The sequence below is a fragment of the Eptatretus burgeri genome, chromosome 1 (assembly GCF_056783735.1).
Source record: "Eptatretus burgeri isolate ZD-2024b chromosome 1, Ebu_testis_v1, whole genome shotgun sequence".
In the NCBI taxonomy this organism is placed as follows: Eukaryota; Metazoa; Chordata; class Myxini; order Myxiniformes; family Myxinidae; genus Eptatretus; species Eptatretus burgeri.
In genome coordinates, this window is record NC_140961.1 from 33,249,786 (window position 1) to 33,277,285 (window position 27,500).

At 41.8% G+C, this 27,500-nt stretch overlaps 1 protein-coding gene across 9 annotated transcripts in view; it reads left to right on the top strand.

Annotated features, from left to right (window-relative positions):
* The window catches only part of LOC147034181 (ectonucleoside triphosphate diphosphohydrolase 1-like), a 223,531-nt gene that overhangs the window by 124,052 nt on the left and 71,979 nt on the right, over positions 1-27,500 (top strand). For 8 of the 9 annotated variants that reach the window (XR_015057392.1, XM_085877966.1, XM_085877927.1 and 5 more), the window contains 2 exons: positions 7,729-7,856; positions 27,138-27,255. Coding sequence is in view for 8 of the 9 variants with exons in the window: in XM_085877966.1 (XP_085734092.1) it covers positions 7,729-7,856; positions 27,138-27,255 (246 nt within the window). In the remaining variant the exon portion in view is untranslated. The remainder of the gene's footprint in view (positions 1-7,728; positions 7,857-27,137; positions 27,256-27,500) is intronic. The other variant, XM_085877989.1, reaches the window with a different exon arrangement.

Below are 27,500 nucleotides of genomic sequence, written 5' to 3' on the forward strand. Positions count from 1 at the left end.
CAGAGGCATGTGAATGGGTAGGAAATAATTCTGGTAAAATAAGATTGATACGGTGAATGACAATGATGAAACAAAAGTGCCTGCATTTGTTCAACAACAAATTGCAAAATTAGATTTCAAAGGTCATTTCCAGACTCAGCATTTGGAAGGTTTCTTTCTCTCTTTCTTTCTCTCTCAAAAATATTTCCTTGCAATGATTTTGATCTGAAACTAAAATTAATTCTAAGGGAAATGATTACCGTAGTAATTGCTCTTGATTCTTGTTTGAGGTGGAACAAAAATGTTTGCTGCCTCAAGATTTTTTCATGCAATGATTATGAATATGTTATGAGGGGCAGTCAAAATGTTCTTCAAGCGAGGGACTCCATTGGTATGCATGCAAATGTATTGTAATGGTCACGTGGTCTCTTAACACCAACACACTGCCAGGCGGGTAAGTGGACAATAGGTCACCACGTCCGCTCATAATTTGCACGTCAAATGAAGAGATAAAGAATGAAGTACAGGCAGAAAGTTGGTGGTTTAAGAACCAAACGGCTGCTGTCAAATTCGCCTTTCAATATGGCCAAGCAAACCAACACAGGTTTCCCACGTTTATGAGCGTCTTCATGCACGAACCCACTTCACTCATCTCACGGGTTTATTTGAATTTCCTATGCGCTTTTGGAGTTCCCATTCCCCCAATGTCCACCAAACAGGTTCTCATTACACAGGGTTAATTCACAATCGAATGGGGGATGGAAAAAGAAGAGAGAACACGACCGTATTCGCAGTGAAACAAATAAATAAGTAATTATCCCTCCCATCCAAAGTAATCGATCAACTTAATTACATAATCTTAATGGCTTCACTCACAGTGCCTTGAGACAGTATTGTCGTGTCCACGCTGCCGGTGAAGTTAATATCTCACTCCCGACCCAGTTGTCGTGGATGGGGCGGTTAACACCGACCTAGACAGATAGCCAAACGGTTTCCATTGGAGGCAAACAGCCGAGATCCTTGGATATTATGGTGTGCGCGGGACTGGAGGCGGCAAACCAAACGAGAGGGTTTATACTAGGACCCCACAATGAATAGACAAACACAATAGGTCTTACAAATGGAAGGTTTAATGAACATAAATCAAATATTTATAATATAAATAAATTGAAGCATGATAATCAAAATAAATCAAAATATGAGGTCATGAAAAGTAAGGTAAACTAAAGCCTAAATTGAGACGTCTCCACACGGTTCAAACACAGACAAGGGGAAAGATAAAATAAAATAAAATCCTCCCTTTATTATGACACTTAGCTGTGTGTCCAGAGGTGATATTTTCGGAGTCTGCCAATCATGTACGTAAGGTACTTCACGCAGAGGTTATTTCTTTGTTAAGAGACCAGAAACCACTGTACAGTCTCTTTTCATGAACGAACTTGCCAAACCGTTCCTCTCTAAGCTCCAGCTTCACACCGGGTCCACTCACAACAATGGCCCACCTTCTTACTCGATGGGAGAACGGGATAACACCGAGTTATCACTGAGAGATGCACTCTTCTTCACCTCTCTCTCTCTCTCTTATAAAGCATACAAACTTCACAATTCAGCTGAACAGACAATGGCCAGCGTCCTGTTCCAGCACGCGAGCAAATTCACACAGCTCAAACTACGAGAATCGCATGGCTATTTTGTCGTGCTGAGATGAGAGCAAAAACGAGACCCTCTGTCTCAACCGCATTCCTCACACCAACTATCTGCTCTTTGATCATGCACCCGTCTCACGTCACACCAACCAATCATAAGCCTCGGGGGTGTGACTTGCTGGTACAAAGTCGGGCAGACTGGGTTTCTTGCCTGCTCAGAATGTTTGGTTCTGTTGTTGTTGAAAACGTGGTTCTTTTATTGCCAGCTTGTAAATGAAAAAACGTAGGAAAAGGTCACAAGGGGCAATCACATACTGGGAGAAAATAGCCTTAAACCCTATCTAATTAACACAGCACCACCTCCCATGTGGTGACACATAACAATCTTAAGCTGACAGTTTTCCCTACTTGATTTACATCAAGATGTCTCCTTCCGGTCCACGGACCATGCTATGCTATACAATCCTACCTTTGCTACGAAATTCCTCCATCAACCCCACAAACATAAAAGTATTCACACCACTAGACTTTTGTCACATTTTGTTGTTACAGCCTGAATTGAAAATGGATTGTATATATTTTTTTAATTTGTCACTGATCTACACAAAATACCCCATAATGACAAAGTGAAAACATGTTTTTAGACATTTTTACTAATTCATTAAAAATGAAAAGCTGAAATGTCTTGCGTCAATAAGTATTCAACCTCCTTTAAGATGACACTCCAAATTGAGCTCAGGTGCATCCAATTTCTTTTGATCATCCTTGAGGTATCTCTACAACTTGATTGGAGTCCACCTGTAGCCAATTCAGTTGACTGGACATGATTTAGAAGGAAACACACCTTTCTATATTAGATCCCACAGTTGACGGTGCATGTCAGAGCAGAAACTCTCCCATGAAGTCCAAGAACTGTCTGTAGAACTCCAAGATAGAATTGTGAGGCGGCATAGATCTGGGGAAGGGTATAAAACAATTTCTGGAGTGTTGAAAGTTCCCAAGAGCACAGTGAGCTCCATCATTAGGAAACAGAAAGAATATGGAACGACCCAAACTCTTCCTAGAGCTGGCTGTCCCACCAAACTGAGCAACCGGGCAAGAAGGACCTTGGTCAGGGAGGTGACCAAGAATTTAATGAACACTTTGACAGAACTACAGAGTTCCTTGGCTAAGATGGGAGAACCTGCTGGAAGGACAACAATCTCTGCAGCACTTAACAAATCTTGGCTTTATGGGAGAGTGGCCAGAAGGAAGCCACTCCTGAGAAAAGGCACATGACAGCATACCTGGAGTTTGCAAAAAGGCACGTGAAAGACTCTGAAAGCATGAGAGATTCTGTGGTCTGATCAGACGAAACTTGAACTCTTTTTCCTGGATGCTAAGCACTACATCTGGCAGAAACCGAGCACAGCTCATCACCCATCTAGCACCATCCCTACCATGAAACATGGTGGCAGTGTCATTCTATGGGGATGCTTTTCAACAGCAGGGACAGGGAGACTCTTAAGGATAGAGGGAACAAATCCTTGAGGAGAACCTGCTTCAGAGTGCAAAAGACCTTAGAATGCGGTGAAGATTTACAATCTAACAGGACAATGACCCCAAGCATACAGCCAATGCAACACTGGAATGGCTTCAGAACAACAACGTGGAAGTCCTTGAGTGGCCCAGGCAAAGCCCAGACTTGAATCCCATTGAGAATCTGTGGAAAGACTTGAAGATTGCTGTTCACTGATGCTCCCCATCCAACTTGAGAGAGCTTGAGCAAATCTGCAAGGAAGAATGAGAGAAAATCCCCAAATCAAGATGTGAAGAGCTGATACAGACAAATCCAAGAAAACTCGAAGCTGTAATCACTGCCAAAGGAGCTTCTACAAAGTATTCACTCAGGGGGTTGAATGCTTATTGACGCAAAACATTTCAGCTTTTCATTTTTAATTAATTTGTAAAAAAAAATTTGAAAAACATGTTTTCACTTTGTCATTGTGGGGTATTTTTTGTAGATTAGTGACAACATTTTTTTTAAAATTAAATCCAATTTAAATTCAGGCTGTTGTTGTTGTTGTTGTTCGTTTTCGGCTGCTCCCGTTAAGGGTCGCCACAGCGGATCATCCGTTATGATCCGCATTCTGATTTGGCACAGGTTTTACGCCGGATGCCCTTCCTGACGCAACCCTGGTCGCCTCTTACGACACAGGGATAAGGATTGGGTTTCACCATGATTCCGGGCTGCCCTACACCCTCTCATAGCACGGCCTAGCACAGAGCACCCGTCCTCAAGCGATCCTCCAACCCAAGCCTCCGAGTAGCCGGATTACAGGCGCACACCACTACACCCGGTAATTTAAATTCAGGCTGTAACAAAAGAAAATGTGACCAAAGTCAAGGGGTGTGAATACTTTCTCAAAGCACTGTAAGTGACAGGGCAGTTACAGGGAGAAGACTGGACATAAAATAACCTGGAGCATGAGCTATCTTGCATGAAATTTATACAGTATAGTATATTTATTAGCTGGCAGAGATGATAGCTTTTAGGTTGAATGCCCCCATCCGATGGATGCTGCACTCTCAGATGCAATGGCATGCCTGCAAAGTAACAGAATGACAGTTTAATAATATACTTTGTGCAATTATTTAATGAGATCACATGACCTTTATGCGGACTGCCATAATGGCATTGAAGCTGGCCATGGCCAGCAAGCTGTCGTGGTCACTGTTGTTGAAGACTGAATAATGTTGGAATTGGGTTCAATTTCTCTGTCAATGTATATTCAAACCCTCGTTTCTGTTGTCAAAAAGGGGCATCCTGAAAGTGTCATGTGTGGGAGTGCATTTGCCCATCACAGCCGAAATCATTACTGAACTGCAAAACATGGACTATCGAAATAATATATGTTGTTATATATTGACATGATAAAGCGTGGGGGCTCCCAGGGGTCTATAAGTGTCATATAGAATCGCAGCTGTCAGGCCACCTGTCAATCATTTGGAGCCACAAGTTATCCCGTAAGCTTGTCAACCCATATTCTTCCTCCTGTTTATCATTCCAACCACCCTGCCTCCCCTTCCCATTCAAACCCTACACTTCTCCCACCAAGTCACTTCGGGCTCGTTTGTTCAATGTGGCATTGGCGGGGATTGCTTTACATATGTGCAAGATGTACTGTTGCGGGAGGTGCAAGACTCAGTCGTGCAAGTGGATTATACAAAGGAATCTCATGGGTGAAGATCAAGTGCCGCTTACTCCCAACAGCACTCAACGAGGGTGAAAAATGTTCACGGCTGTGATCCGCTGCACGATTTGAAACAACACTGCAGAAGCCGGTCACTGTTGATCGAAATGTTGATGGTGATGTCAGAGTGATTGTTTGGTTGGTGAACTGATCTTTTTGATCTTTTATTCACAACCGCAAATTATAAATCTCTGGCTGTCCTGCAGTAATGCAGAAGATGATGTGTTTGTGTAGCAGGCGGCTCTTCTTGCTTATATTCTTCTTCACAGAGCATATGGCAATCACCGTCATGGAACTCTCTTACTATATATTATCTGTTATCTTACTATACCTTGCTATCTATACACGGTTAAATTGACTTGTAAGGAATACATACACACTATTTACTAGTGGCAGACTCCTGACCAACAAGGGGCACATTTGATGTATCCACCTTGTTTAGGCATCCATTATACAGTCAACGAGGTTTCTGAATCCAAGCTGGGAAGGAAAATTTGTAATACTGCCTGGAGTACCCGGCATTGCCCCGGGGGAAAAAATAGTAATAAGAAAGGGGTAAATTGTGGTGCTTAATGTATATCACGTTTAATTTGGACACATTTCACATTTATTTGTCATTGTCAGCGTTCGTCCATCAGTGCTCATGAGGCTTTCACGGAGGTTGTCGTAGTTATCAGCAAGAAAGTTTTTTGCTCCCGGCGGATAAAGCCCAGTCGCTCTGTCTCGATCTTGCAGTAGACATCGACCAGAAACTGCTGACAGTCGTCGCATCTGCAGTATGTGGTTGCCCTCTCTCACCATGATGTGGTAGCTGTAGTACTGCAGCTGTGTGAGTTTTCGTCCATCCTGTCCAGTCGCAGTCCTGGCCACCAGATGGATGCTGTAGCCATCTGTTCCATGTGGGAACACTATGGGATACTGGAGTGCATCATAAGATGCATGAAGCTCACTGATCCTTTTAAGTGGCCCATCGCGAAGTCTGAGGACAATGTTTCTGGGTTCTGTTGGCTCATTGTCCATTAGAATGGCGACTTCTGGTGCAGACTGGGCGTTGTAGCGGCGTGAGTGCTGTCCTTGCGGTCGATTGTTCTTTCTGATGATGATCTGGCGCTCTTCAGAGTTGCCTCCTTCTGCAAGTACATCTCTTGCAGTCTTGAGCTCACGGACCAGATGGTTATTCTCGTGAAACCACTTTGTGAGAATCTCAAGGATGTGTGGTTTGAGGCTGCTGTGGTTCCTGGCAGCCAGATCCTTGGCGTGTGAGTCCAGGGAGTAGACCTGTAGGAACTTTGGCTGGCCCTCTTCAGGCGGGAGCAAGCTGCCAACGTGGTGGAACACTTGACCTTGAATCCGGAAGCTCGGGTTCCAGCCCTGGACTTCAGCTTCCTCATGCCCAAAGCTCATCATCGCAAAGCTGCCATTATACGTCCGAATGTTGTCAAGGAAGTGCTAGCTGAGGGGACTTTCGCCTGAGAGAAGCAAGGGAGGAAGGGCAGGAGAGGGCTCAATGACAACCTTGCCATCGCTGCAGCACACACCCTTGGTCTCTCCCTTGAACTTGTAGGCAGAGCAGTGGGTGCAGACTTGGTCCATTTGGCCGATGTCTGCATGAGTTGTTGGGTCAGCCGGATCATACGTGGATGCCACCCTGTTGGCATTGTTGTCCTCTTGTGCCCGGGACAGTGCTCGTGCTTCTGCAGTGCGGTGACACATTGCCTCAAGTCTTGCATCACACTCTTCCTCGGTCTCATTTTGTCGCTGCTGCTGTTGCGCTGTGCCTGTTCATTGAACCTGGCTGAACGCTCCTCGTCAATCTCTTGTTTTCTCTTCGTGTGTTTTCGCTTAGCTGCAGCTGCCTTGGGACCAATGGAGCTCTTCCTTCTTCGGGGCATCTAAAATCAGAAAGTCACATTTTTCATCAGAAACTTTGTAAACGTCCACTGGTCTGTCTTTGTCTTATCGTGATCAGGTTGTGAATAAAAAAAAGTCGCGGCTCAGAAAATCAATCAATTGCGGCAGAGAAATTGAAACGGCCAAAAAAAAATCGACGAATCTTTTTCGTTTTTTTAAACATCTAAGGTGTGCTGTAGTACCTCTTATACGTGCTGATCCCGAATATGCCTTTAGTTTTGCTCTGGGATGCATAGTTCTCGAGTTATGAGGACAAACATACACTACATATATACATATATAGATAGATAGATAACTGCACTTACGGCTTAATTGCAGTCTGTGAAAGAGCCACCCATTACTAAGTACAGTGATGGGACCTTTGCAGCAAATGCTGATGTGTCAACAGTGAAGAAGTCATTTAAAATATACATTTATATATAATTCCACATAGTTTACCAGATTCTGGGGGATTCCACTGGAGCTGACAACACATTTAGCAGTTGGTTTTGTGTTTTTTTTTTACAAAGTGCAACTAAGTAGTTGACGAGGTTGGGAAAGAAAGGGGAAGGAAGTCTAAAAGAGGAATATTTGGGCCATAAAAGGGGTGTGAGATATTTTTATTTAAAGAATGAAATTTTGTTTTTATAATATTTAGACAGATGTTTGCCTGGACTTGATCATCAACGTCAGATCTTTTTGAATTCTGAAATTCAGTGTCTGGTTGTTTCGTTCACCCTCCCACTCCTTTGTAAGACCATGGTGGGAACATATACCCCAGTGCTATAATGTTTCATGCGCCACTGCATGCTACTCGGCATTGCACATTACTGTGGGTAATGGATAATAAGCAATAAAACCTTGCAATCAATGTAATTACTTATTGCCATTTTATGGAGATGTTATTTTTGAAGTACTTTTAAAAAAGGCATTGAATAGTGTTAATGGATTTCCTTCTCCATGCTGTCGTTGGGTGGCAGGGGTTCAATGCAGGTCTCCAAATTCTTCCCGCTGGTGGAAGAATATTGCCATTGTTCTTGTGATCTGCATTGTCATCACCGTTGTCTGCCTGGCCGTTGTGCAGAGCAGGAAGAAAACTCCTTCCAAGGTCAATCAAGTGGAAACAGTTTACTGATTATTTTTTTTTTTTTTACCTCCACCACCGAAGGTGAAGGAGGTTATGTTTTCATCCCTTTCTGTCTGTTTGTTTGTTTTTCTCCTTGTTTGTTTGTGTGCAAGATATCTCAAAAAGTTGTGTATGGATGCGGATGAAATTTTGTGGACAGGTTCAATGTGCGACAAGGACGAACTGATTAGATTTTGGTGAAAATCCGGATCTGGATCCTGACTACTGCAATTTTTAAAGTGATTCTTCACCATTGAGAGATTGGGCCAGAAATGATATATAGCACGATATCTCAAAATGTTGTAGACGGATTCGGAAAAACTTGGTGCGCACGTTGGGTGTGTGACAAGGATGAATTGATTCCGTTTTGGTGAAGATCCAAATGCGGATCTGGATTTGAGATGTATTTAATTTTTAAAGTGATTCTTCACCATTGAGAGATCGGGCCAAAACGCTTTAGTACTGTATAGCATGATATCTCAAAAATGTATTGGGCCCGATATGTTCTCGTGGATCATATCAGGCATTACGTGGCGAAGGTATGCGCTCCACCGAGTGCCCCTCTTGTTTTGCTTGTTTTTGGCTTTAAAAATCGAGTGGATTGTTTCTGCGATGAAGTGTATGTGCATAGTTATTGATCTCCAATTGTCTTTGACTTAAATCAGGACCAGTTTCGTGCTTTCCAGCCAAATTAGACCTCGGGAGCTTTTCCACTATGATATCGATGGGTGATTCTGACCGTACTTGGAAAGCAAGAGATCTGCATGTGCCAGTCCCAAGGAGTTCTTTGTATGAGCTCTTCTGTGAATCTTAGTTTTAAGTTGGGACAGGTTAATGGCATAATATGAAAATTTCTGAAAATGGGATGATGTTGCACTTAACTGAATAGTTATGCCTCAAGAGCATGCATAATGAAACCTTTTATTTCCTCTGCCACCAGAGGTGGATGGAGGTTATGTTTTCACCCCTGTCTGTTTGTCTTTCTGGTTGTCTGTCTGTGAAGAGAATTTTTCAAAAAAAATTGTGGACAAATTCAAACGAAATTTGGTGGAGAGATTGAGTGTGTGACAAAGACGAAGATTCGATTTTGCTGAAGATCCAAATCCGGATCCAGATTCTATAATTTTTTTTCTATGATTCTTCACCATTGAAAGACTGGGCCAAAAATGATATTTGGCACAACATCTCAAAAGGTTATGGATGGGTGAGGACAAAACTTGGTGGAGAGGTTGGGTATGTAACAAGAAAGAATTGATTCCGTTTTGGTGAAGATCTGAATCTGGATCTGGAAACGAGAATTTTTACATTTTCTCAGTGATTCATCACCATTGAGAGATGGGCCCAAAACGACATGCTGTCCAGCATGATATTTCAAAAAAAATTGTTCGATTTATGACAAAACTTGGTGGATTAGTTGGTTCGGTGACAGGACCAAGCCAATTCGATTTTGTAGGTCCGGATCCAGTTCTGGCATATCAGTGGGATACAAAATGTAAACTGTTCAGCCTGGCGGAGGTATGCGCTCCACCAGGTGTCCTTCAAGTTACCTCCACCACCGAAGCTGGGTGGAGGTTATGTTTTCACCCATCTCTCTGTTTGTCTGCTTGTTTGTCTCTGTTTGTTTGTTTGTTTGTCTATGAACAAGTTATCTCAAAAAGTTGTGCTTGGATTTGGATGAAATATGGTGGACAGGTTGGGTGTGTAACAAGGAATAATCGATTCGATTTTGGGGAAAATCCAGATCTGATAAAAAAAATTTCAGTGATTCTTCACCATTGGGTGATAGGATAGGGCTAAAACCAGTATATAGTATGATATCTCAAAAAGTTGTGGATGTATTCAGACAAAATTTGGTGGGCAGGTTTGGTGTGTGACAAGGAAGAATTGATTTGATTGTGGTGATGATCCAGATCTGGATATGAGAATTTTTTAATTTCCCCACGCACACAAAGCGAAAAGCAGGGTTAAGTAATTAGTTCATGTCTGTCCGTCTCTCCGTCTGTCCACAAACGTCGGCTTATGATCGAGGAACAACTTGATTTAAATTGAATGTTTTATTTTGAACACGAATTGGAATATAAATCGGAAAGCAATCCTGCCATTGAACAGTATTTTGTCTCTGAATTTGTTCCGATCGCACAGAGAAAAAATTGTGCAGAGAGAAGAGAAGTAAGATAGTTTTTAGCTCGCCTGTTCGAAGAACAGAGAGTTATAGCGATACCCCCGGCGTGAGCGTCAGCGTGAGTGTCAACGTCAGCGTCAGCGTGAAAATGTTAAAGTTTTTGGTGGAAGTTATTTAGAAGCTTGCCATTCATTTAATATGTGTACTAGGATGCTGATATTTGGCATGGAGGTTCCTTTGGGGTATATTATTGATGTAGTGAAGTTGAAATTAAAAAATAATTTCAAATGTTTTAAATTTTTGACCCGTTTTGAACTTAACTTTTTTGAAGCACATAAACGTTAAAGTTTTTTCCTTTCTAATATTTTTATCTACCACACTTTTTTTTACTGATTACAATACGCAAATACATATATTGCTTTAAAATTATTTGGATCAGACTTCACTGCAATGCTTTATAAAAAATATTATTAGACTAGTCTTTTAAAAACGATAAATGTATAAACAGGCGAGCATTGGGTGGCTTTGACACCAACTCTCTGTTTTTTTTTTTTTACTCTGCCTGCCTGCCTGACAAACAAAATTGAAAATCATTTCAAACTGGACACTTAATGTTTATAAGGACATTATAAAGGACACAAACAACAAGCAAGAAGAACTAATGTACCATGTTAGATTGGGTGGTGGAGTCGACAATGGCGGTAAAACGGCGGTAAATTTCTGGAATTATCTTTTTTTATACAGTCGTTACACTCTTTATTTTATTTTAATTGAATTATATACTTAAACACTGTCAAACACAAACTTCCTTCTTGCCAATTCCAAGAACTTCCAGTCTTGTAGTACATGGACATGTGAAATATAATGGTGTATAAAGCTCCTTCAAGAGCACCAAACATGGATTTTTTTTTTAAACGATCTTTAAAATCATTATTTTACTTCATTTGAATTTTAAACTTGAACGTTGCATCGGGTAACGTATTATATGCAGTCTCTCGTAGTAGGGGACGCAGACTGCCATAGCATGCAAAATAAGGGTTGGAGGTCACACTTCTTGCTATACTTTGTTTCTTTGTGTTTTTAGGTAGGTATGTCCATTCCTCATAAGGTTTCAGAGGTCTGCTCATCAGACACTCTTGCGAACAATTTCTGTGGGTGGAAGTTTGAAGATACGAGATCACCTAAATGAGCCAAATAATTAGGGTAGGGGAAACTGAAATGAGATTTTTATGCATTTATTGTGTTGCAATACATGCATATTCTGTATCATTGGAAAGAGAAAGGGTCAAGCTAAATTTTGATAATTTTTTTTATTTTGATGACATCATCAATCATGTCACTGGAGACCAAAAGGTCACGTATTTTTGCCAGCAGTCAAAATATGGGAAATCGTGATATAATATGTAGTGTTCTCGCTAAAACAAAAGAGACTGAAAAACACAAACACCATTAATATAAGAGTACATATACACTAAGTTTTTGGTATTAAGAAAAGTTACATAAGTACAATAGTTTTCATATTAACTCATTCTGACAAAAGTGCAAAATCAGCAAAAATGTCTAAAATGTGGATTTTATGAAATAGACGAGAGACTGCATTTTTTTTACAGTAACATCTTTAATAACATCAAATATTAGTACAATAAGGCTTTATATGCATTTAATATACGATTTAACCCTTTCATGGCTAAAATTAACCCTTTTTATTGCTTGGGTAATGGTTCAGTGTGTTATGTAATTCAGTTGTCAAAACTTCACATTCAATTCAATTTCTTGGTCCTATAGGAACCAATGACCAAATGTCAGTGACACTGAGTTCCAATCTGCTCATCATAGTAGTTCTGATTGAAATATTCATATCAAATAGTCCTCATCCTCCGAGGCTAGATCGCAATTCTGTGGATCTCCGCAGCACTTGCAGGCAATGGTGCATTTCAAGCCGGCCATTCTACATCAACAGCGTCCTTTGCATTTACCTTTCTTGCAGTTACAATGGGTTTGAACTATTCCAGGTTTTGAGGGTTTTGTCATTCGTGTGGCAAGCAGGCAGCCATTCTTTTTGGAGCTCCCAAATTTGCAAGGGTCAGGAAGCTCTGGGTCTGGCTGTGATGCACCTTTGCATATTGTGGTTTGGTGGATGGACAATTGGATGGACAAAGATGATAATTCATCAGTGCCAGTGGACTTTTCCACCAGCCAGTCTTCAAAGGCTTCCCAGAAAAGTGCATATATAGCATTCTCTACAAGAGTGTGAGCTCGCAACATTTGATAACAATCTTTTCCAGACATTATCTTGTTAGTGCCTGACAAGCACACACTGCCTTCAATGAAAAGGTCTTCTAGTCCAGTTCCTTTCATCAGTTTGCCAATTGCCCCTTGAAAATTAATTCCGATGTGAAATCCACCCATTTGAAGAATAAGGTGGTCGTACTTTGTGGGATGTTTCTTCTGTAATGCCAGAACAATTTCATAGATGGCTTGATCGCACGTCAAGACAGAATTCTTGGTCCAGATCTTTGGATACAGTCATGCAAAAATCTACTGACTCTTGAACAACATCAGGGTTGGTTGGGGAAAGAGGAAGAAATAGACCATAACCAATCACAGTAGCCTTTTCACATTTTTCAATCTGCATTTCTTTGAAGCTTTTCCAGGATACTGGATGCATTTCATGTGTGAGATCTAGTAAATCAGTGGAACCTGTCATGCATAGTTTGAACAGAATATTGAAGTCCTCTTCCATTTTAAATCAGTTTCTGTCATCTGGGACTAGTTTGAGTCCAAGCAAGGAACGACTTTTCTGTCGATCAGGAAGGGTGATCCAACTTCTTCTAGGTTGAACAGGCTCTGTGTCATCAAGGGTCACTGAACGGGATTTCTTTTGTAGCCGAATGCACTTAGTGCTTGATTGGTTTTCTCTGGTGGCGTCATTGGGATATTGGTCGATTATATGTGTGGTTCCATGAGTAGTTGTTCCATCAACGGTGTTCTCATGAGTCAAGATTATCAGTGGCAAACTGGGTGAAAATATCTTTTGCAATGTTTCCAGGAATGAAATAGCCTTGCTTTTCTATCTGATCATTAGCTTCATTTGCCATGGTGGGTATATATCTCTGCGCATCGTTATAACTGATGCAGTTACCAAATCTATTTAGTAGGGTTACCGTGTCCTTAGGGCCCTGTCACACCTTAGTGAGCAATGGCAACATATAAAAGCCAGCAATGCCAGCAAACCAATTTTAGCCAGCAATGGCAACGTATAAAAATGTATGTAAAACGTTGGCGTACGCTGAAATTTTGATCTTTTTTTATTTTTTTAGTTTTGGACGTATTCATAACGAGTTGGACGTATGCATAACGTATTAGTAACGTACACAGAACTATTTCGATAACTTATAGTTAACTTAGACCAACGAATGATTAGCGTGTTGTCGGCGTTCACAACCTATGCCCAACGATAGTCTAACGTATGCATAGCGCGCTGCACGTATCGCCGACGATCACGTGGCGTAGCCTATTAAAAAGCTGCCGCACAATGATTCAAATCATAACCGCCTGATAATTGGAAGTGTCAACATCGCAGTCACACCTTGATGATTTAGCCAGCGTATGCCGACCTCTGAAAAATTTGTCTAAAACGCTGGCACACGTCGAATGCGTTAAGAGCACGCTGAAAAACACTGCCATACATCGTAATACATCTAGTACGTCGTGAAATTTCAAGCATGCTGAAAATTTTGTGACGTACTCGCCGTATGGCTCACACATTCCGCTACGCTGGGAATAAGTTGTAGGCACGATATGCGATCGTTGACACACGTCAACACAAGTTCCTTGTAAGTTACTCATAAGTCGAAACACGTCGAGGTAATGTTTAGCATACCCGAAACTTATTTTCTCCGTCGAGGCACATTTTCTTTTTTTCTGCTTGGCTCCGTGAAGGCACGTGCCGAAATATCTGAAGTTATTGTTGTTGTTGTTGTTGTTGTGGTTTTTTTTTATTTTATTTTTTTTTTTTTTAGTCTATCACGAATTTTAAAATAGATTCGGACATTTGCTTTTAAGTTTAGACGTCAACGTGACAATATCCTCAAACAGAAAATATTCACAGAAGAGGAACTAAGAATAAGACGAGCAAACTGAAGAGGCAATCGGACGTGACGTAACAGCACGTGACGAAATATCGGAAGTTGGTGTTGGTTTTTTTTTTTTTTTTAAACGCTGCCAATACGCCATTATACGGTAGCTGTAAATTTGAAGCATGTTCAGTAAGTTATGTGGTCGTCTGGAAGACGTCAATCAAATACGTCTACATACGTCAATATGCGTTGGAGGTACGTTACACATAGCTTCAAAGCACGTTACTCATAGGTTAGAAATAAGTTTTGGGTACGCTAATCATTACCTCGACGTGTTTCGACTTATGAGTAACTTACAAGTAATGTGTGTCAACGATTGCATAACGTGCCTACAACTTATGGCCAGCGTAGCGGAACGTGTGAGCCATACGCCGGCATACGTCGTAAAATTTCAAGCATGCTAAAATTTGCTGACAATGGCAAAGTACAACGATGAAAGCCAGCGTACTACGACGTATGGCAGTGTTTGTCAGCGTGCTCTTAACGTACACACAACTTACCCATTACGTATTCGACGTGTGCCAGCGTTTTAGACAAATTTTTCATAAATCGGCATACGCTGGCTAAATCGTCAAGGTGTGACAGCCCCTTTACTTCGAGTCTGCTCTATGATGTGCACAGCAGTGCCAACATGTTTGGGAGTTGCTATTTTAGCAATGGCAGCACATATATCCTGTGAAAGGTTGAGCACTTGTTCATGCTGTTTTGCCTCAAGCACAACACAGTCATCAGTACCAAGACCACTGTCTGCATCAGTCAACATCCAAGCAATGTGGTTGTACAAGTCATTCGGGACACACTTCAGTGCATATTCATATGATATATCCATGTTTACTTCTGCAGCATCCACTTGCTTCAATCTCTTCCTTTCTTCACTGGCTATTGATTTAAGCTGTTTGCGAATGGCCTTTGCAGTATGAAATGACTCGGAAGGTGATGTATGGGACTGTTAAGGTTCAGTGGCAGTTTTGTCAGTGTCAAGATCCTCCTCAATGTATTCTGATTCTTCCAGGCGATCTTTCAGTTTCTTAACTTCTGTGAGGACTGTTCCCAAAGCTAACTTGGAGGAACATAAGAGATTCCAAGTACCGACCTGGGGAACAATCATAATTTGCTCACCATAGTGGTTCTGAAATTTTTTTACAAGCGCATCACTACGATATGACATGGCATGTTTCACATGCTTCTCATCCAACCACCTACGAAGCATATCACGCAATTGCGAAACAAAATAAATACAACAATCACTGAGCAGTTTTGCTTCAATAGTAGAAATAAGCCACTGAAACCCTTTTTATAGACACTCAAAGTGTCAGTGGTGTTGATATCTGTGGGGCGTTTGTTCATAAAACTATTCAAACGCAACCTATGATACCTAAAGTCATTTGCAATCATGTCCGCACAGCCTACGTCACAACCTTGAATCAAATGTAGCATTCGTTCATCATCGAGTTCATTCGCTTTATTCCAAATTGATAACTGTCTATCCTTTGTGGCAAACAAAATCAATTTGCGATCTCCTTTTTTGTCTCTGACTTTACCACACACAAAACAATTCGTTTTGAAATCTAACTTTGTGTCAAATTTCAATCGAGTAGATGTGCAGACGGGTTCTTCATCCATATTTGCAATGTTTGTTTCGACCTTAGGCTGTTTTTTTATCAACCGTTTTTTATTATTGTATGTACTTCGACACGAACTGTGAATCTTAGGAAGTTTCTTGAGAAATATGTCCTTACTGCTGACATCATCTAGGAGACGGCGAGCAACCTTGTCCATTCGATGGGATAAAGCGTACAGTAATGAGGGATAACCATTCTCTGTGACATTTTGAAGAGTACACGATGTCTTCTTTTGACAAATTATACAGGAATTATAATCTGTCCCATCACTTGGCGACTTCCTTTTCTCACCAATTCGAATAGCCCCTTCCTCCATTGTGTCGCTGGGATGTACCAAAGGTACATATACCTGAAGATGTGTGAAATGTAGTAGTTAAGAATCAATATACAATGATTGAAAAACTATGTATTGGAGGGCAAAAATAATAAATGTTCAGTGCTTAATTCAACAAACAAGTGATCATTGGCCTCATGGGCCACCACACCATCGAGTTACAGATCAAATGAGATTATAATTTATATACTACAACATGTACTAGGTCTGTAAGGATGCTACCTACATCACCGAAATAGCTGCTGGCTCTCTTGCCTGTACATCACTGTAGCTATTCCTGACATCATCCATGTCACATACACGGGTATGTGTACCTGCATGCAGGCCTACATTTTTTTCAGGCACATTTTCAAAAGCTGTGCTATTTATGACTCAAATTAAGTTCATTCATATGCTTGTTTAAAACTACTTACCTTATGGTTTATATTAATTTCTTCCTGCCATTGTATGGTTGTGAATAATGGACTAAAGTGGGATTGAAAATTTTCTGAAATCAACACATGATGCCAAGGAGAGATGAATAGCAATTTACCTCCAATTACTGAAGAGTGCTTTGTTTTAAAAAAAAAATATGGTGGCCTGTTCAAGGGTACTGTTTTTTTATATTTGCAACTACAACAATACATGAAGGCTTAGCTGTAACATTATGATTAACAAATGAAGTCCTATACTCTTATACTTGTATCCTTTCAATGTATTTAGTTCCAGCATCACTCAACTCGAGTTCAGGAAAGAGAGTATGCTTTATTGAAATGTCTGAAACTGGCAAAGGGTTAATGAAGGAATGGGTTAATATACACTTCTGGTGAACAAACATTCATTCCGATATCCATTTGTGACTATGCAAATGCTTCACAAGCTTCAAAATAAAACATAATTGTATTTTTCAGAAAAATCTGAAATTTGACTTTTTTTGCTTATTTTGCATATCGGACTCGAGGGGTTAATATGAAAACTATAATACTTATGCAATTTTTCATAATATAAAAAACTTTGGGTATATGTTGGCTTCTATTAATTGCATTTGTGGTACCCAGACTCTCTTAGTTTGGTCACAGCACCATATTTAATATCACCAATACCCAGATTTTAACTTGCATCCAAAATCTATGACCTTTTGACCCCTAGTGACATAATGGATGATGTCATCAAAATTTTATTAATGCCAAATTGTAGTGTGGGCCAACCCCTCCTCAATGATACCTAATATGCATGACTTTCATCACAATTACTTCATAAAAAAACTCAATTTAGTTTCCCCTACCCTAATTATTTCGCTCATTTAGGTGATCTCATATCTTCAAACTTCCACCCACAGAAATTGTTCGCAAGAGTTTCTGATGAGCAGACCTCTGAAACCTTATGAGGAATGGACATACCTACCTAAAAACACAAAGAAACAAAGTATAGCAAGAAGTGTGACCTCCAACCCTTATTTTGCATGCTATGGCAGTCTGGGTCCCCTACTACTAGAGACTTCATATAATACGTTACCCGATGCAACGTTCAAGTTTAAAATTCAATCGAAGTAAAATAATGATTTTAAAGATCGTTTAAAAAAATCCATATTTTGCGCTATTGAAGGAGCTTTATACACCATTATATTTCACATGTCCAAGTACTGCAAAACTGGAAGTTCTTGGAAGTGGCAAGAAGGAAGTTTGTGTTTGACAGTGTTTAAGTATATAATTCAATTAAAATAAAATAAAGAGTGTAACGAACATCACAATGGTTTTTGGAGGGAGAGGATAGAGTGGTGTCGGGTAAGAGATGAGCAGTAACTATCAGCAGCACATTCACTTTTTAATGAGACCCTCTCAGAGCTGACACCTTCACGACATGTATATACGATCACCCATCCACAACAAAGTTATTTACCAGCCCTGCCAATATCCATTTACCTTTCTATCCCCCAACACTTCTCGGTACCTTTCAAATCACAGTTGGAACCAATCTGCTGTTTCTTCTGCTACTACGTTTCCAGGGAGGACCACTCCACACATCAACTGCTCAATGAGTGAAACTACTGTCCTATCTCTGCTCTTCTTTACTCTCAGGTTGTGGCCCCTGGTTCTGTCAGTCTGTTTTGCTGAAAAACTCTTCTGCTTATTGTGAGCCCTTGATAGAAATAATGGTTAAAAGAAAATTAAATTATACAATTGTATGGTTAGCTTTGTAACCAATTTTCATTGGCTGGTTGTCTGATTGGTCAAGGTTTTTTACCATAAAAATTGGAATTATTGATGTGCACCAAATCTGTGTGTCACATGTGCTGTTGCAACAGTTTATGCTTTCTTAAAATAGATGCATTATTAAAGCAAAGGGTACATTATCAAAGAATAATTAATTATCTTTTCTCAGCATGGAGAACACAAACTAATAAAGTATTTTGTCTAATAAATGAAGCAACATGACACCACTGCTGAGGGTTAGCAAAGTCCTTCAATGCACCTATGGTTTGAAGCATTGCAGAAAGGACGTGAGACATCAAGAACAACACTTCAAAAATACTGCTCCAGGTGCTAAACTATTTACCAGTTCAACATGGGGGAACACTTGGACAAGACAACTTAACCTGTCTGGGCTCATTCACCGTCCTGGTGAGACATACAACAGAAAACCTGACCTACCAAATATCCTTATTACGGTTCACCAAAGTTCTAAGAACTATGTGAAACATGGACTGGTTTCAGGCCTTCCTCCACCTCAACCCACCACCAGGAATGCAATTATATTATTTTAACATATTAAAAACAGTAACTATTATTACGAGATTGAGGTTCCTGGGAAAAGTAAGGTGACTGAGGGTAAAAGACTATACTGACGGTGGGGCAATGAGGCCAAGTTGGACGCAACAAGCAAGGGAATGAACAAAGAGGTAAAGAGGAAGAAGGGAGGAAACGGTGAACTGCAAATAAGAGGATTGGTTTAATTGAGGTAGAAAAAATTCGGGATGAAGGATGATATGAGATTATAGGTCACCACCTGCTTTTGAAGGCTTGGACCGAAGAGTAGGATTGAACAGCCTCAGAAAGGTGGTTCCACAAACAGAAAAGAGGAACAAAAGAGTTGGCGTGTGCAATAATCCTGGGTCTAACCAAAAGGGAATTCCTGGAAGAGAATGTGAATCTTGGAAGTGCTGGAGAGGGTCAGAGGGCTGAGAGAAAGCAGAGAGAGCTAGACTGTAGGAGAGACAATTAAAAGCAGAGGTCATGCCCTTGTCTGCGTTGGTCTAACAACAGACCTTGTGTTTTTGGGATCATTGTGGGAGAAGGCAATGATGTTGAGAGCTATAGGTTCAACGGAATCCACAAGAAACACATGTGGTGCTTGACTGCCTGCTCACAGGGGAGAGCAGTGTATATAGTGTATTAAGCACAACGAGGCCGATATGACTGTTTTATAGTCGTGTCTGGTCACCTATCCGGGCCCATTAGCACTCTCGAAATGTTTCCTTTCATCCTGAGACTCTGCCCGACACACGAACGTTTCTTTGTGTATTTGTGTCTCGAATTCTCTTTTAAAAAAATCCTCTTCCAGGTGCGAACTTATTTGCACAGCACAGAAAAGGTAATCAACAGTTTTTGCTAACGCAACTCGTAAGGTTATTCAATCAAAACTCGTATTCCCACATATTGGGAAGAAAATCGATTCGACTAATGATTCAATCAACGTATTTCTTTGAGAGCGCTCTTCATTCCAAGCATAATTTCAAAGCGCTTCACAAAAAAAGAAAAACTTAAGGATGTCACTCATGAGGATAGAGATTGAGAAAAGGTAATCATTGAGAAAGGAAGAGAACAAGACTTTTTTTTGAGATCGTTGATTGATCATTGAGAAAAAAAAATGGTAAAACAAGACTTCAAAAAGAGATTTAAAACCTGTGACTGAAGAGGCAGGCAGATACTAAAAGGCAAGGAGTTCCACAATCTGAGCTTAACTGAAGAATGCTCGACCACCAACTGTTTTCATATTTGTGCCCTGAAATTCCTGGTGCTCCAGCGCAGCTTCCTTGGAGGGGTGTAAGGTGTAATGAGGTCAGATATATCGACAGGAATCAAATGTTTTTTGTTTTACGACTTTATGGGTTACTCGCAAAGGTGCGCTTTACCCAGCGTTGCCCAGTGCTTTTCTAATCCGGGCGGCATTTTGAAGAAATCAAATACGTATTGGTTTTTTTTTATGGGGGCATAAAACATTTCCCGACGCCCACTAAGGAATGGGGTTGGGAATCGTTTAATATTACCTTTCACATAGCTCCAAAGGCTTCGGCACGACAATTAATAACCATTCCTTTCACGCCTTGCGGCACCTAGGGCTGCCAAGGCGGTTTAATTTGTGAAGGAGTACAATCCTGAACGGATCGCTACTCTGATGCAGGATACTCCCATTGGCTTATTATTCCAGTAAGCTGGTATTCATTTTTCCAACCTCGGAAAGATGACTGTCTGATGTAACCCGCCTAGCGTTATTCCAACGGCATCAAACTTCAAGACCCTAAAATCTTGAGCAAGCCACCTTAACCATTAAGACAACCCCTGGCTCATGAGGCACCATAGAGTGATTAAAAATAAATCCAACTTTAAAAAATAATGTTATGCCGAAAACACTCCCCAGCCCTCACTGATGAACCTCTGAAAGTTTGACGAAGATCCGTTTGGCCATTTCTGAGAAAATGACAACACACACACACACACACACATACACAAATCGCTCTTATAGTACAAACCAGCTGTTCCCAACCTGTGGTCCACGGACCACTGACGGTCAGCGAGGGGTACTGCAGGTGGTCCGTGGGGAAAATGAAATTGAATGTTATATTTTGAACATGAATCCGAAGATGAGTCTTTCGTTTTACTGTACTTTGGCTCTGAATTCGTCCCGAGAGAGTGGAGTGAGATAATATTTTTACTCCGTCTGTCTGCCTGGCAGTCAAACAAAATTTAAAATTCATTCCAAACAGGAAACTTACTGTTTTTGAGGATGTCATAATGGACACATACAACAGGCACAAATAAATAATGTAACGTGTTAGAGCGCGTGATGTAATAGACACTGCGGAAAAATGGCGGTAAAACCAGAATTTATTTATTTTATACGACTTTTACAATCTTTTTTTTAATTTAACTTTATTTATTTAATCTTTCTTTTTACAATCTTTATTTAATTATATATTTGAAGACTGGATAACACAAATCGCCTTCTTAATTCTTCCAAAAAGAATGTCTGTTAATGTCTGTGCACATCATTGGGTTTCGTGGACTGGTATATCTTAGTATCATCAGCGCGGCAATGAAAAGTGATATTAAAATTTCTTTAAATTGTACCAAGTATAATGCTTATTGAGAGAAAAGCATGGCCACAATATCATGCAAATCACAGCAAAATGCACGGCTACAAGATTACGAGTTAAATTGGTTCACATTGTGTTGAATAGTAAACCACGTTGTCATGTGATGCGTTCATTTTTATCAATACTTCTGAAAAAAATTGAACTTTTTCAATGTCTGAAATTGCTTTCTTTTGTGAATAGGATGATTTTGGATGATAGTCATTCAATGCAATACAGCAAAACTATTCCTTTTTACTACCCTCCGTGGCTTACAAAACGGTGGGGAAGCGAATGCCCTTGTCATGATACCAGGTGCGTTGGGTGTGTGTTACAAAAAGCATTGATGGATATTGTCTCCCGAAGGGAATGTCAGTGCATGTGTTAACCTCAATTTACGTGTTCTTTTGGAGGGATTGGGAGGGAGGATTTCTTTCATTGTGACTATCTACATCGTTCCTTTGAAAAATCTGTCTGCTGCAAAGGGTTATTTACCGTATATCTTGCACTCTTGAACCAACTGCAATAAATCTGAGTGTATCCGACTCAGATGTAGTTTTGCGCCGACACAAGCTCCCGTAAAATTGTCTACCTTTATGTTCATTGATGATACTACCAGAGGACACTCCCTTCGGGCAATCTTGTTCCAAGCGTGCAACACGTTCCTTTATTTGGAGAACTGCAGATATGTGAATAAATTGTGCCTTTGATGATAGAAGCATGAAATTTGGCACACTGTTAGAATATACCTTGAGAAAGATTTTTCACTGTAGGTTCATCGCAGATTTGCCCTGTGAAAAAAGTGGTGGCCATTTTACAAGATGGCTACCATCGGCTGTTATCGTACCTTTGATATGGTAGATATAATAAATATAATTATCGGGGCGTCGTAAAGTATTGCTTTTATTTTAAGTGGGGACAACTTCACTGGAGCAATTGCTTTTCTAGCTACGAGTGAGCACACATTAATTAAAGGGACTTTTTATATTTCAGTTTACAGCTCAATGTGTCCAATTCATGTCTCGTACGTCTTATGACTGTTGTTACCTGTCAGTCAGTGCAAAGTCCACCGCAGAGACAAAGAGCAGCCTTCCGGCACTTGCAGTGTCCTGCAAAACCCTTCTTGCAGCCAGCCACAACATATGAGTTCCCTACAAGCTTGTGTAGCTTCTGGTGGGGTTGTCCAGCATACTTCTCAGCCTTCCTCGACCTTCTTGTTCGACTCCCATTCACTTGGAGATGGAAGCTCTGGAGCTGCGATCATCATCTGGGCCCAGCAGTGACCTGCCTGGTAGGCAGCCCTCTTGATGTGCTGGATGAGTGCAGCCTGTGTAGGAGGCAGACAATCAATTTCTCTGCCTTTCTGAGTGAACAGCTCTTTCCTTGCCTTGTTGACACACTCCTGGCTACAGGTGCAATCGCATAGCAGGACCACAAATTGATCCAGTGGCCCAAGCCATTCCTCTATGGATTGTGGGCTTGACCAAGCAACCAAAGCGCAGAATGCTTGGGTGACATCACCATATGTGTTCCAGGTGTCCTGTGCAGTCCTCTTGCCTCTGCCTACAAACCAGGACACCGTGTCACACCCAGTGAAGGTATGGAACATCGGCAAGGCGACACACCGATCAGGACCCAGTGCCCTGGTTATCTCATTAGTGGCAAGGAACTGGAAGCTCTTCCCAGCACCAAATGCAACCCACATTTCAGAGATGTCAAGGCACTGTGCTGATGTTTTGGCCAGAACTACAACATCCGTGTCAACTGTGCATATCGGCACTTTGCTGTGCCCTTGCCACACAGAATCTTCGAGGTGGAGTAGGATGTGAGCGTCAGCCTCTTCATGGGTGCATGGAGCCAGACCCAAGAGATCTTGGCGATTTGTGCAACGCACATCAGTATGGTATGTGATGATGACCTGTTTGTAGGTGTTGATGCCTGCTGCATTCGTTGCCAGGAAGGAGAACAACTCAGTCTTGTTGTCATTGATGCGGAGAAACACCTGCCAGCTTCCAGGAATTGATCGACGCGTCTCCTAACCCCATTACCTCTCATACTGCGAGTATCAGCCTTCAAGTTTTCTGTCATGTACACATCCGAGATGATGTCTAATCTGGTTACGTGCTGAAGGTGTGATGTGATGTGTGGCATGAAAACATCAGGGGCATAATCCTGCAATGTCTTTTCATCCCAGGTTGCATCATGTTGATGATGGCAGCACCATCAAGGATGGTGACCTGAACTATGAGACTGGAGACATTCTCTTTTGCAGGAGTAAGGTCTTGCAAGCAGCACAACAAGTCTGACTTCATCACAGTTCTCAGGACACCCATATGTGACAGCGATGGTGGACAGGCTTGATTTTCTTGCTGAAAGAACTCATCCAGATCACCATTGCATATCTGGGAGGCAATATGCAGTCGAGAGAAGAGCAAGCAGTTATTCTTCAGGAATGACAGCTATAGCTGTTTGCTTCACTTCTCTCTGACTGGAGGCTGGCTGAAGAGATGGAGGTTGTTCTGCTTGACAGGATCTGCAATGGGAATTGTTTGGCTGACAAGTCTCTCCTTGACATATGTGTCTCATACAAGTTGAGTCCAAGTTTCTCAATCTGGCGCACCGTGTCTGCCACAGCTGTATCTGCAATGTTCCAACTGTCCAGAAAAAAAAGATCACTGTTGTTCTCACTGAATGGGTTTCCCATCTCAACTATGACTCCACTCAGCGATTTCACATCTCGCGCAAATGCCATCTGTGCACGCTCCTTTTGTTCATGGTGATGCCGATCTGAGTCCTGCCTCTTCTCGGTTGAACCCTCAAATTCTCCAATCAAACGAGCCGTCTCGGGACCAGATACCATTCAGTGACACAGAGCTGCCACGTTCCCTGTTAGGCCTAAAGCCCCATCATCACCTTTCCACACAATATCATACATTATTATCATGTCTTTCGTGGCCATTTCGGAAAATGTCTGCCATTCCTGTCACAGGACAAATCTTCGATGGCTCTATAGCCAAAACTCTTCACAAGGGCATGTCCAATCTGTGTGCCAAATTTTATGCTTCTCTCATCAAAGGCACAATTCCACCAAATAGTTCACATAACTGCTGTACTATTGGGCAGTGTATAAGCAACAGACAACTGCCTCGATTGCTCCCAAAAATAAAAATAACCCAGATTACATTTATGAAGCAAAAACATGAGTACTGCTTATGTGCATATGTAATACATTCTGGTTATATACCTGAGATAAATCCAATTGCACCCCCACTACTCCCAAATAAAGAAAATGCCAAGATTGGTGGGGAAAAAAACGTTTTCCCAAAACTTGATTGAATCAAACAAAACTTGCATGTACACAACTTTAGGGTGCCCTCATTAAACCCTGAAAGTTTCAGCCTCCTCGGTCAAATCCTCTTGGAGGAGTAGATGGAAAATACAACATACGTACATGCATTCGAGGTCCGTCTAAAAAGTAACGGGACTGAGCCTGCTGAGTCGTGCTTTACATGTTGTCTAGTCTGAGTCGCCGTGCTCTGAGTCGTGAGCAGAGAGCCAATCTGAAGTTTCTTGCCAAGCTTAGCAAAACACCTTCCAAATCCTTTGCAATGCTGCAGCAAGTCTACGGGGAAGAAACTATGCCACGTACATGTGCATTTGAATGGCACAAGAGGTTCAAAGAGGGACGGGAGGAGGTTGAAGACTATCCGCGGTCTGGAAGACCTTCAACGTGCAGAACGGCGGACAACATCGAGCGTGTGAAGCAGATGGTGCGCGCAGATCATCGACTCATGGTGCGGATGATTGCTGAGGAACTTTCCATCAACAAGGACACTGTCTGGATCATCATCACTGAAAATCTCGAAATGCGCAAATATGGTCCCTAAGCTGTTGTCCGAGGACCAGAAACAGCAGAGAGTCACTGTCTGTCAAGACATTATCGACCGCCTCGAGGACGATCCAGATCTGCTCGGGAGGGTCGTTACTGGCGATGAATCGTGGATATTCGAACACGATCCTGAGACCAAACAGCAGAGTCGTCAGTGGAAAAGTCCGGCATCACCAAGACCATATAAAGTAAGGATGTCGAAGTCGAAGGTCAAGGTGATGCTCATTGCTTTTTTTGACATCAAGGGCATCGTCCACTTCGAGTTTCTACCACAGGGTCAAACAGTGAATCAATACGTGTACAAGGAGATCCTCCAGAGTCTCATGAGATCAGTCCGGGACAAGAGGGTGGATCTGTGGGAGAACAATGCCTGGGTGCTCCACCATGACAACGCCACTGCTCACATTGCCCAGAGCATCCGGCAGTTTTTGGTGGAGAGGAACGTGCCAACTCTGGAGCAACCCCCGTATTCGCCAGACTTGGCCCCTTGTGAGTTTTTCCTATTTCCCAAGCTTAAGGCGGTGATCAAGGGTACCCGATTTCCTGATGTGGAGGCCATCAAAAGGGCCGTGGCGACGGAGCTCCGGAAGATTCCAGAAGAAGCCTTCCGGTGGTGCATCGAAGCGTGGAAGAAGAGGATGGACAAGTGTGTGAGACTGGAGGGAAACTATTTTGGAGGGGACAAGCTGTGATATCACAGAAATTTTATTCCAAAAAATATATTGAAATCAGTCCCGTTACTTTTTAGATGGACCTCGTACATACAACGTGTTTTCCCTCCATTATATGGAGGATTTCGTTTGATGCATCAGTCTGTCTGAATTTCCTTTTCTTGGCATATCACTGGTACTTTTATACAATGTGTTTGGTGTAATTCTGTGTTGATCAATTTCTAGATATTATTAATCGTGAATCGATCACATCGATTTCTTACATAATGGCTCCAATGCCAGATTCCGACTGGACATCCTCCATCGTACAAAGTCCTTCCTTGGCACACCTGAGTTCCTGTCCACCTACAAGGCTTTCATCTGCAGCTCAATTGAGTACTGCTCTCCACTCTGAGCTGGCTCCCCTGCCTCACATCTTGCTCAGCTTGAGGCCATTGAAAAAAAGGCCTTCAATATCATTGGAATCTCTTGTGATGAAACTGAGTCTGTGGACCTATCACTTCTCCATCGCCAAAAGGTCAGTGGTCTCTCTGTCTTATTCCACCTCATTTCTGGATTTACACCTTCTGCCCACTCTGTGCTTTGCCCCCACCCCAGGTACCTGCAGGACACACGTGGTCCACCAGCAACCCCCTCCTCGTGAAACTGCCTAAATCCAGAATCTCTGCTCACCTCCACTCATTTATTTCTCTTTTTTCCCCCACCTGTGAAACTGCCTTCCATGCTCTCTTCAATCTCGCTCTTCCCTCCTGGTCTTCAAGACAGCTGTTCACCACAATCTCGTCATCCCCCATCCAAAATCATGATCTTTTGTACACCCGTTAAATGACCCGGCACCCCTCCCAAAATTTTGCTTAAGTATCCATGTTGTTCGCCCATTATGTTTTCCCTTACCCATCGTCGTTACCCCCATCTCTTCTTTGTCCATCTCCATCTGCTTTCTCCCTCCACCCTGCTGTTGATGTTTCCCCTTTCTCCTGCTGTTGCCTTTGTTGTGTTGTATCCTGATTTTGTTCTCTGTCATAGCTCTTCCAGGAGCCTAGATCATGTATTTCTGTTTTTAAGCTTTTCATTTCGGAATAAATTCTCAAAGCTCTTTACTTTGCATTGTACATGAAGATGAAACCTTCCTCGCACTCCTTATCTTGTGTCCACAGTATGGCGTGGTTGCAGACGCGGGCTCATCTCACACGGGAATCTTTGTGTACCAGTGGCTGGCAGACAAAGAGAATGGTACCGGCATGGTGCAGCAGGTCATGGAATGCACAGCAGAAGGTTTGGCGGGGAAGGTGGTACGGGGAGGCGCGAGGGGGGGGTGAGGGTGAGGGAACGAGGTCATTGCAAGATGGTGCAATTTGTGTGGTCACCATGGATATTTGGACGTAGGTCTGTCAACATTGCAGTAATTATCAAATTGTGGACAATCAATAACGAATGCTCCATGGCCTTGTTCTCTCAGAGGTAATGTTCTTGCAAAAATCTTCCGGATTTCATTCTTTATTATCTGCCAAACGTATGCT